Source organism: Chrysemys picta, chromosome 20 (genome assembly GCF_011386835.1).
Source record: "Chrysemys picta bellii isolate R12L10 chromosome 20, ASM1138683v2, whole genome shotgun sequence".
Taxonomy (NCBI): Eukaryota; Metazoa; Chordata; order Testudines; family Emydidae; genus Chrysemys; species Chrysemys picta.
The window spans coordinates 9,938,223-9,949,718 of record NC_088810.1 but is presented as its reverse complement, the minus strand read 5'-3'; the positions used below and the strand labels follow the sequence as shown (position 1 = coordinate 9,949,718).

At 60.6% G+C, this 11,496-nt stretch overlaps 1 protein-coding gene across 1 annotated transcript; it reads left to right on the top strand.

Moving 5' to 3' along the window:
* On the top strand, positions 1-8,520 carry LOC135976692 (trypsin-like). Its single transcript, XM_065573744.1, has 6 exons — positions 1-117; positions 1,005-1,118; positions 3,315-3,468; positions 7,096-7,364; positions 7,623-7,759; positions 8,256-8,520. The coding sequence occupies exons 2-6, from the start codon at positions 1,070-1,072 to the stop codon at positions 8,406-8,408; spliced, it is 762 nt and encodes a 253-aa protein (XP_065429816.1). The 5' UTR covers positions 1-117; positions 1,005-1,069; the 3' UTR covers positions 8,409-8,520.
* Positions 8,521-11,496: the final 2,976 nt, after the last annotated feature.

Below are 11,496 nucleotides of genomic sequence, written 5' to 3'. Positions count from 1 at the left end.
CCGTGCCAGGCAGGAGGAATGCGAAGGACCTTGGCCGTGTTGACAAAGGAGCCCTGGGAACAGCTGCTCCGGAATAGCTGTGCAGTGACGTGGCTTCTGAGAACCGGGTGCTGCTTCGTAAGTACACAGTGCCGGGGGGCCCGGCTCCAATCCAGCTTCTGGGCAGGGGACTGGCGGGCTCAGGGAGGCGGAATGGGACATGGGGTCTTTCCCCTCTAGGGGGCGCCGGCTCTGATCCAGCCCCAGGATAGGGGCCTGGCTGGCTCAGGAGGGCGGGAATAGGACCCAGGGCCTTTCCCCTCCAAGGGGCACAGGCTCTGATCCGGCCCCAGGGCGGGGGACTGGCTGGCTCGGGGGGGTGGGAATAGGACCCGGGGCCTTTCTCCTCAAGGGGGCACCGGCTCTGATCCAGCCCCAGGGCGGGGCCTGGCTGGCTCAGGGGGGCGGGAATAGGACCCGGGGCCTTTCCCCTCCAGGGGGCACCGGCTCTGATCTGGCCCCAGGGCGGGGGCTTGGCTGGCTCAGGGGGGGCGGGAATAGGACCCGGGGCCTTTCCCCTCCAGGGGGCACCGGCTCTGATCCGGCCCCAGGGCGGGGCCTGGCTGGCTCAGGGGGGCGGGAATAGGACCCGGGGCCTTTCCCCTCCAGGGGGCACCGGCTCTGATCCGGCCCCAGGGAGGGGGACTGGTTGGCTCAGGGGGGTGGGGAATGGGACCCGGGGCCTTTCCCCTCCAGGGGGCACCGGCTCTGATCCGGCCCCAGGGCGGGGGACTGGCTGGCTGAAGAGCAGGTTGGGAGGATGGGCTGAGCATGTGCCGCCCAGGTGAGCTTCAGAGCGGAGGCTGCGCACTTCCTCCGAGGGATGCCCAGCGGGAGGGGTGGGGAGGGGGGTGAGAATTTGCCACCTGCCGTGTGACCTTTGCAGTGTCCAAACAAGCCGGGGCATCGTGGGTGGCCGGGGAAGGCGGCTGTTTCCTCATGACCCATTAATCATTGACCACCAGCCCCCAGCCCCAGGCGTAAAGCGCATGGGAAAGTCCAAGCCGGACCATCTGCTGCCCTGAACGCCATGGAGCGGGCCGGCTTCGCGCTGCTGCTGCTTCTGCTGCTGCCTGCAGGTGAGGGGCTGGGTGTGCGTGTGAGTGTGTGTATGTAGGTGTGAGCACGTGTGTGTATGCATGTCTGTGTGCGTGTGAGTGTGTGTATATAGGTGTGAGTACGTGTGTGTACACGTCTGTGTGCGTGTGGGTGTGGGTATGTAGGTGTGAGTATGTGTGCGTACGCATGTCTGTGTGCGTGTGAGTGTGTGTATGTAGGTGTGAGCACGTGTGTGTATGCATGTCTGTGTGCGTGTGAGTGTGGGTATGTAGGTGTGAGTATGTGTGTGTACACGTCTGTGTACGTGTGAGTGTGGGTATGTAGGTGTGAGTACGTGTGCGTACGCATGTCTGTGTGCGTGTGAGTATGTAGGTGTGAGTACGTGTGTGTGCGCATGTCTGTGTGAGTGTGCGTATGTAGGTGTGAGCACGTGCGCGTACGCATGTCTGTGTGCGTGTGAGTGTGGGTATGTAGGTGTGAGTACATGTGTGTACGCATGTCTGTGTGCGTGTGAGTGTGCGTATATAGGTGTGAGCACGTGTGTGCACACATGTCTGTGTGCGTGTGAGTGTGTGTATGTAGGTGTGAGTACGTGTGCGTATGCATGCCTGTATGCGTGTGAGTGTGTATGTTGGTGTGAGTACATGTGCGTACGCATGTCTGTGTGCATGTGAGTGTGCATATGTAGGTGTGAGTATGTGTGCGTACGTGTGTCTGTGTGCGTGTGAGTGTGGGTATGTAGGTGTGAGTACGTGTGTGTGCGCATGTCTGTGTGAGTGTGTATGTAGGTGTGAGTACGTGTGTGTACACGTCTGTGTGCATGTGAGTGTGTGTATGTAGGTGTGAGTACGTGTGTGTACGCATGTCTGTGTGCGTGTGAGTGTGGGTATGTAGGTATGAGTACGTGTGTGTACACATGTCTGTGTGCGTGTGAGTGTGTGTATAGTATCAGGGGGTAGCTGTGTTAGTCTGTACCCACAAAAACAACAAGGAGTCCGGTGGCACCTTACAGACTAACAGATTTATTGGGGAATAAGCTTTCGTGGGTAAAAAACCTCACTTAAGGTGCCACCAGACTCCTTGTTGCTTTTGTGTGTGTACGTGTGAGTACGTGTGTGTACACATGTATGTGTGTGTGTGAGTGTATGTGTGTGTGTGCAGAGTTGTGGGGGGTGTCGTGTGTGTGCATGTGCGAGTGTTGTGTGTGCACTTATGAGCGTGCATATTGGTGTGTCATGCCGGTCTGTGAGTGCATGTTTGTGTGTGGATGGGTGAGCTGTGCAAGGTGCATGTGTCCTTTCTCTGTAAAGGGTGGGTGGGTGTGTTTATATAGTGTGTGTTGCATAGGTGTGGGTAATGCTGTGTGTTTATGTGTGTGCATAAATGTGTAACTGTGTGTTTTCAATCCGTGTGTGTAAGCGCGGCTGTGTGTTTACATAGGTGTGTGTAGTGAGGAGCAGGTGTAGAGGGAATGTGCCAGCTCTCCTGTGTGTGTGTACTGCTGGGGGGGCTGCATATGTCTGTGTGGGTTTATATGAGCACATACATAGGAGCAGGGGGCCTGCATCCGACTGTGTGCTAACCGGTGTGCGGTGCTGTATGTGTGTTCGTACCCGTGTGTATGGGTGTCGGCATGTAGGTATGTGTCATTGCTCTATGGGTGGTTGAGTGTGTGTGTGTGTGTGATCCCCTGTGCCTGTGTATTCCCACCGAGGTGAGTGGATCTGGTGGGGGCGGGGGGAGGGACAGTGCACTCTGTCCACATTGTGTTTGTGTGTGCCACACAGTGTGTATGTGCTTGCTTTTGAGTGCGTACATGAGTATCTCTTTTGTGTAACGTGAATCGGCTGTAGCCAGGGAGTCAATGGAGTCAATGGGGCCAGATCCCAGCGGGGGTCAATGGGCCGTAGCTCCATTGGAGTCAATGGGGCCAGATCCCAGCTGGGGTCAATGGGCCGTAGCTCCATTGGAGTCAATGGGGCCAGATCCCAGCTGGGGTCAATGGGCCGTAGCTCCATTGGAGTCAATGGGGCCAGATCCCAGCTGGGGTCAATGGGCCGTCGCTCCATTGGAGTCAATGGGGCCAGATCCCAGCTGGGGTCAATGGGCCGTAGCTCCATTGGAGTCAATGGGGCCAGATCCCAGCTGGGGTCAATGGGCCGTAGCTCCATTGCCATCCCCACCCCCCACTGATCTCTGCCTCTCCCACCCTGCAGCCTCCCCCCGAGAAGATCGGATCATTGGGGGTACCGAGTGCCCAGAGTTGGGGCACCCCTGGCTGGTTCTCCTCTACTACTTTGACCAACACTACTGCTCCGGCATCCTACTGAACCAGGATTGGGTGCTCACTGCCGCCCACTGCAAGCTGAGGTGGGGTCAAGACAGAGGGGTGGGGCTGGGGGAAGGAGGCGGGGCCAAGGGAGCGGGGCCTGGGTGGGCAGGTTGGGGGAACTGCTCTGCGCAGAGGCTCAGCTCAGGACACCCCAATGTAACCATCAATTCTCTATGCAGCTTTCAGCCGGGATTGAACCCACGCCTCAGAACAGTGCTCCTGGGGCTACAGTAACAACCCAACGGACGCAGGAGAGCTGGCTACCCGGCCCCATACACAGCCAGCCCCATAGACACCCATCACCCCTCTGCCACCCCTACACAGCCAGCCCCATAGACACCCATCACCCCTCTGCCAGCCCCTACACAGCCAGCCCCATAGACACCCAGCATCCCTCTGCCACCCCTACACAGCCAGCCCCATAGACACCCAGCATCCCTCTGCCAGCCCCTACACAGCCAGCCCCATAGACACCCAGCATCCCTCTGCCAGCCCATACACAGCCAGCCCCATAGACACCCAGCATCCCTCTGCCAGCCCCTACACAGCCAGCCCCATAGACACCCATCACCCCTCTGCCACCCCTACACAGCCAGCCCCATAGACACCCATCATCCCTCTGCCACCCCTACACAGCCAGCCCCATAGACACCCATCACCCCTCTGCCAGCCCCTACACAGCCAGCCCCATAGACACCCATCACCCCTCTGCCAGCCCCTACACAGCCAGCCCCATAGACACCCATCACCCCTCTGCCAGCCCCTACACAGCCAGCCCCATAGACACCCAGCATCCCTCTGCCACCCCTACACAGCCAGCCCCATAGACACCCAGCATCCCTCTGCCACCCCTACACAGCCAGCCCCATAGACACCCATCACCCCTCTGCCAGCCCCTACACAGCCAGCCCCATAGACACCCAGCATCCCTCTGCCACCCCTACACAGCCAGCCCCATAGACACCCATCACCCCTCTGCCAGCCCCTACACAGCCAGCCCCATAGACACCCATCACCCCTCTGCCAGCCCCTACACAGCCAGCCCCATAGACACCCATCACCCCTCTGCCAGCCCCTACACAGCCAGCCCCATAGACACCCATCACCCCTCTGCCAGCCCCTAAACAGCCAGCCCCATAGACACCCATCACCCCTCTGCCAGCCCCTACACAGCCAGCCCCATAGACACCCAGCATCCCTCTGCCAGCCCCTACACAGCCAGCCCCATAGACACCCATCACCCCTCTGCCAGCCCATACACAGCCAGCCCCATAGACACCCAGCATCCCTCTGCCACCCCTACACAGCCAGCCCCATAGACACCCATCACCCCTCTGCCACCCCTACACAGCCAGCCCCATAGACACCCAGCATCCCTCTGCCAGTCCCTACACAGCCAGCCCCATAGACACCCAGCATCCCTCTGCCAGCCCTACACAGCCAGCCCCATAGACACCCAGCATCCCTCTGCCAGCCCCGTATACAGCCAGCCCCATAGACACCCATCATCCCTCTGCCAGCCCTACACAGCCAGCCCCATAGACAGCCAGCATCCATCTACCAGCCCCTACACAGCCAGCCCCCTACCCACCCATCATCCCTCTACCAGCCCCATACACAGTATGTATGGGGATGGAGAGATGATACATAGATTTTTCAGGTGTGTACAGGGATAGATAGATAGATAGATAGATAGATAGATAGATAGATAGATAGATAGATAGATAGATAGAAGGTAAGTGGGCACGTAGGTGGGTCAGTTGGAAGATAGCTTGGTAGGGAGGTAAGAGGGTAGGGAGATAGGTGGGTAGGGAGGTTGGTGGGTAGGTAGACAGGTTGGTAGGTGGGTCAGTCGGAAGGTAAGTTTGGTAGGAAGGTAAGAGGGTAGGGAGGTTGTTGGGTAGGGAAGTAGGTTGGTATGTGGGTCAGTGGGAAGGTAGGTTGTTAGGGAGGGAGGGAGGTTGGTACGTGGGTCAGTCGGAAGTTAGGTTGCTAGGGAGGTAGGTGGGGGAGTTTTGGAGCCGGGGGGATCAGTGGGGTCAGTGGGGGGGCTGAGCGAGAGCTGGAGGGGGAGTTTTGGAGCTGGGGGGAGGGGGGGATCAGTGGGGTCAGTGGGGAGCTGAGTCAGAGCGGGAGTTGTGGAACTGGGGGGGAGGGGGATGGGGGATCAGTGGGGTCAGTGGGAGGGCTGAGCGAGAGCTGGAGGGGGAGTTTTGGAGCCGGGGGGAGGGGGGGATCAGTGGGGTCAGTGGGGAGCTGAGTCAGAGCGGGAGTTGTGGAACTGGGGGGGAGGGAGGATCAGTGGGGTCAGTGGGAGGGCTGAGCGAGAGCTGGAAGGGGAGTTTTGGAGCCGGGGGGAGGGGGGATCAGTGGGGTCAGTGGGGGGCTGAGTCAGAGGGGGAGTTGTGGAGCTGGGGGGGAGGGGGGATCAGTGGGGTCAGTGGGAGGGCTGAGAGAGAGCTGGAGGAGGAGTTGTGGAGCTGGGGGGGATCACTGGGGTCAGTGGCAGGGCTGAGTCTGAGCTGGAGAGAAGCTGCAGGGTTTGGGGAGCTGTAAGGCCTGAGGGAGCTTCAGGGTCTCGGGAGCTGTGGGGTTGGCTGCGGGGTCTGCAGAGTTCCGGGGGCTGCAGGGTCTGAAGGGAGCCTGGGGGGGCTGTGGGGCTGTGGGGCCTGGGGGGCTGTGGGCCTCGTTGTTGCAGGGGCTGGGGTGGACTCTGAGGCATGGGGGTTTTGGGGGGCTGGGAGGGGCTGGGGGACCTGGTTGGGTTGCCAACTTTCTAATCGCACAAAACCAAACATCCTAGCCCCGCCCCTTCCCTGAGGCCCTGCCCTGCGCTCACTACAAGCCCCCTCCCTCGGTGGCTCGCTCTCCCCCACCCTCACTCACTTTCACTGGGCTGGGGCAGGAGGTTGGGGTGTGGGAGGGGGCGAGGGCTCTGTCTGGGGGTGCAGGCTCTGGGGTGGGGGCGGGGATGAGGGTTTTGGAGTGTAGGAGGGGGCTCTGGGTTTGGGGGGGCCTCAGCAGCTGCCAGCAGGTCCGACTCGTAGGTGGAGACACGGCAGGCGGCTCTCGCCCGCAGGCACCGCCCTCCCAGCTCCCATTGGCTGGGAACTGCAACCAATGGGAGTGTGGAGCCGGTGCTTGGGGTGGGAGTAGCGTGTGGAGCCCCGTGGCCCCTCCGCCTAGGAGCTGGACCTGCAGCGCAGAGCCAGGACAGGCAGGGACTAGCCTGCCTTAGCCCCGCAGCACCGCTGACCAGACTTTTAACGGCCCAGTCCGCGGTGTTGACCAGAGCCACCAGGGTCCCTTTTCGATTGGGGGTTCCAGTCGAAAACCGGACACCTGGTCACCCTAGGGCCTGGGGGAGCTGTGGGGCCTGGGTGGGCTGGGGGAGCTGGGTGTTGTGGGGGCTGGGGAGGACTCTGGGGACTGGGTGTTGGGGGGCTGGGAAACCTGGGGGTTGCAGGGGCTGAGGAGGACTCTGGGAGCTGCGGGGGCTGGGTGTTGTGGGGGCTGGGGAGCCTGGGGTTTGCAGGGGCTGGGTGTTGGGGGGCTGGGGAGCCTGGGGGTTGGAAGGCTGGGGGGCTGGGGTGGACTCTGGGGCCTGAGAGGTGTTTGGGCTGGGCCTGGCCGGCAGCCCGGGACTCTCTGTCCTCTGTCCTTAGTCACATCCAGGTGCGCCTAGGGGAGCACAGCCGTGGAACGAGCTCGGGGAACGAGCAGTTCGCCGCCGCCCAGGAAATCATCCCCCACCCCGGATTCCGCGCCCCCAGCGCCGGCAGCCGGGACTACGAGAATGACATCATGCTGCTCCGCCTGTCACCCCCGGCCGTCTACACTGACTACGTGCAGCCCCTGGCACTGACTGACAGCTGCCCCCCAGAAGGGACCCACTGCACCGTGATGGGATGGGGCACCACCACCAGCCCCGATGGTAGCAGACCCCAGTCCTGCTGTGGGATAGCAGGGGCTGTGGGTCAGGAGGGAGGGGCACTGGCAGAGCTGGGTGGGGGGGAGCCCAGGGCTGGGCTAGCAGGGGCTGCGGCTTGGGAGTGAGGGGCACCAGCAGAGCTGGGGGGTGGCAGGGCTGGGATAGCAGGGGGCTGTGGGTCGGGATTGAGGGGCATGCTACCCTCCCTCCCCCACGGCCTTGGCCAGCCCTCGTGGGAAACTGTCACCCCTTCCCTTCCAGAGACGTACCCTGATGTTCCCCAGTGCTTGGACATCGATATTCTCTCCAATACCATCTGCCAGGATGCGTACCCCGAGAAAGTGACTGAGAACATGCTCTGCGCTGGGGTGCTGGAGGGGGGCAAAGACTCCTGCCAGGTGAGGGGGGCTTCTCCTGGGGCCATCCCATGGGCAGATGGAGAACGAGGTTTGGGGACACTGGCATGGCAGTGGCTCCATGGTGTGCCGTGGCTCCATGGTGTGCCGTGGCTCCATGTGGGTGTGTCTCTGTGGCTCTGCATGGCACGGTGGGGCTGTCTCCATAGCATGGTGTGGCTGCATCTCCGTGGCTCTGCGTGGGGCAGCTGCTGCTCCGTGGCCCCGTGGGGCGTGGCTGCCTTTCCACAGTGCCGCGTGGCACGCTTTGGCTGCATCTCCTGGCTCTCCATGGCGTGGCTGCATCTCCTGGCTCTCCATGGCGTGGCTGCGTCTCTGTGGCTCTACATGGCGTGGCATGGCTACCTCTCCATAGCGTGGTGTGGCTGCGTCTCCGTGGCTCTGCGTGGCCTGGCTGGGTCTCCGTGGTGTGGCCTGGCTGTCTCTGTGGCCCCGCATACCGTGGCTGACCTGTGACTTTTCTGTGACATCTCCGCAGGGTGACTCCGGCGGGCCCCTGGTCTGTAATGGGAAGCCGCAGGGCCTGGTTTCCTGGGGAGATCACCCCTGCGCCCAGCCCAACAAGCCTGGGGTCTACACCAACATCTGCAAATACCTAGACTGGATCCAGGAGACCATCGCGGGGAAGTGATGGCCCCGGGGGCTGGGACTGGGGCCAGGTGGGGCAAAGGGGGTAATTACCGACCCCAGCCTGGAGCCGGGTTCAGGAGCGACCGAGACGCAATAAATCATCTGGAACTCACCTCTCCTGCCTGGCTGCTCTGCAAAGCCCGCTTGAATAGGGCAGCGTTTATAGTCTCTGGCCCCAGGCAGGGACTGGCTGGCTCAGGGGGGCGGGGAATGGGGCACGGGGCCTTTTCCCTCTAGGGGGTGCCGGCTCTGATCCAACCCTAGGGAGGGGGGCTGTCTGGCCGACAGGGTGGGGAATGAGACCTGGGGCCTTTTCCTTCTAGGGGTCGTTGGCTCTGATCCTGCCCAAGCCCCACAGTCAGAGGGCCACCATCAAAACGTTGCTTAAAATGGGGGACTGGCCCCGTTTGACCCCTGCAAGTGGGAGGGCTTTCAGGGTGAAATGTCACACAAGGCTATGCTCCAGGCCCTTTGCATCACCCACCTGGGCGCACTGGGTCTTGGCCTTCCATTTTCCAATAGGCTGGGCTCTCGGATGGGTATGTCACACACCCAACCACCGGGATCTGGTATCCATCATGTACGTTGGACCCTCCCTTGCCCCCCCCAGCAGGTGGCATTTCTCGCTGGGTTTCATAGAATCATAGAATCTCAGGGTTGGAAGGGACCTCAGGAGGTCATCTAGTCCAACCCCCTGCTCAGAGCAGGACCAATCCCCAGACATATTTTTGCCCCAGATCCCTAAATGGCCCCATCAAGGATTGAACTCACAACCCTGGGTTTAGCAGGCCAATGCTCAAACCACTGAGCTATCCCTCCCCCCTGAAAAGGTGGAGTGACTTGTTTAAGATGCTCTAAACCAGAACACGAACCCTGACCCCTCTTTCCCCCAGCTATATTTATCGGTGATACAAGCCCATGAGTACCGTGACCTGTAATATATCCCTGCTGATCTGGGGCTGCTTGGGGCTGTGAAGTACCAGATGCTAAAATTCTGGCCTCTACGTGCCCCCACCCCACTAGAATCCTTCCCATGAGCCTCTGCCCAGCAACTCCTGCCTCCTCAGCTAGGCACAGAAGATGCCTCCCCCCCAATTATTGAACAGTCCTTGATTGCCCCCCTTCACTATGGCCCCCACTTGATACATGCTCCCACTGCCTCCCTCTGCTATGGACCCCACTTGGTATGTCCCCTCACTACCCTCCCCCTCTATGGCCCTCACTTGGTAAATGCCCCACTATTCCCCCCTGCTATTGACCCCATATGCTACATCCCCCATTGCCCCCCCCCCTGCTATGGACCCCACTTGGTACACGTCCCTTGCCCTGAGGGCCTCAGCAAAAGTCACATACCCAATCCCCACCACCTAGGCATTGGTGCAGCACACAGGGAAACTGAGGCGCACACAGCATTAGTATAGGACAGTAAGACTTACATGCAACATAACAAGGTGAATAAAACCCCACTGTGTCACATCTCTCTGTCTCCCCTCTCCGAGACTGAACTGAGCGGGGCCACTTTAGCCAGTGGCCTGGGGAAGTTCCGGCCCCCCTCTCCGGGACAAAGCATCTGCTATAACGTTGGCACTCCCCTTCACATGGACCACCTCCATGTCATAATCCTGAAGCTTCCGGGGAAGCAGCTTCTTGCTCAGGTGCACGATGGGATGTCTCTCCTCCTTCTCATTAACCTGCATCAGCACCGCGCCCAGCCTTGTGTCTGAGGCATCAGTGAACACCATGAAGGGCTTGTCAAAGTCTGGGTTTACCAGCACTGGATCCCTGACCAGCGCCTCCTTCAGAGCACAGCGAGCCCTTTGGCACTGCTCAGTCCAGACCACCTTGCCTGGCTCATCTTTCTTACATAGCTCAGTGATGGGGGCGGCTATGGAGCGAAAGTGGGGCACGAACCTCCAGTAGTGCCCCGCCATCCCAATAAAGGTCTGGACCTGTTTCTTAGACTGGGGATCGGGCCAGTCACTCAGGTATGACACCTCTGCTATCCCCATCTTGCACTTCTCAGCTTTTATAGTCAGTCCTGCATCCCGGAGCTGGTCCAGCATTTGTTTAACCTGGGAAACATGGTCCTCCCAGAGCTGGCTAAAAACACAGATATCATGAATATATGCCAGGGCAAAATTCTTCATCCCCTCGAGTAACCAGAGTCCTGACTGACTTCGTATGGAGCAGTTCCAGAGCATTGGTCCTGTGACTCCGTAACAACTGGTGGCAGAAGTGGGATGAACTGAGCATCCTGCAGTAAGTGACTGGGGACCAGTAAAACTAAGGGGGATTAGTGAGAGGTGGGCGTGCTGAAGGCTCAGAGAGGTGCGGTTCCAGGAGGTGGAGGAGCCTACAGTTTAACCCCGAGAGAGAGTGGACCCCCTAGAAGGGCTGTCGCACTGAAGGGGTTCCTCCCAGGGATCATGGGGAGCTGTGAGTCTGTGACAACTTGGGAACAGCGTGGAGATGGCCTATAAGCATCTCCTTAATAAGGACCTTGTAGAGCTGTGCAGAGAGAGGGCGGCGCATTGGAAAGCTCACCAAGGCACAGCTAATTGCTCAGTTGGAAGAGAAGAATCGCTCTAAGGAGCCAGGTCCTGACCCAGCTGCGGCCGTGTGAGAGGCTGGGAGCAGCCAGGCAACACCAGGGCCCACATCGGTTCCAGACCCAGCTGGGGCCGTGAGAGTGGCTGGGAGCAGCCAGGCAACACCAGGGCCCACATCGGTTCCTGACCCAGCTGGGGCCGTGAGAGTGGCTGGGAGCAGCCAGGCAACACCGGGGCCCACATCGGTTCCAGACCCAGCTGGGGCCGTGAGAGTGGCTGGGAGCAGCCAGGCAACACCAGGGCCCACATCGGTTCCAGACCCAGCTGCGGCCGCGAGAGAGGCTGGGAGCAGCCAGGCAACACCAGGGCCCACATCGGTTCCAGACCCAGCTGGGGCCGTGAGAGTGGCTGGGAGCAGCCAGGCAACACCAGGGCCCACATCGGTTCCAGACCCAGCTGCGGCCGCGAGGGAGGCTGGGAACAGCTGGGTGACCCGGAGACCCATGTCCCCGACCAGCAGGGGGTCTCCACCGGGTTCCT

Bases quoted from the DNA above. Each gene is read 5' to 3' on its own strand.
- LOC135976692 (XM_065573744.1), top strand. From the start codon at position 1,070: ATGGAGCGGGCCGGCTTCGCGCTGCTGCTGCTTCTGCTGCTGCCTGCA. The intron at 1,119-3,314 runs GTGAGGGGCTGG...CCCACCCTGCAG, and splicing joins GCTTCTGCTGCTGCCTGCAG to CCTCCCCCCGAGAAGATCGG. The intron at 3,469-7,095 runs GTGGGGTCAAGA...CTCTGTCCTTAG, and splicing joins GCCGCCCACTGCAAGCTGAG to TCACATCCAGGTGCGCCTAG.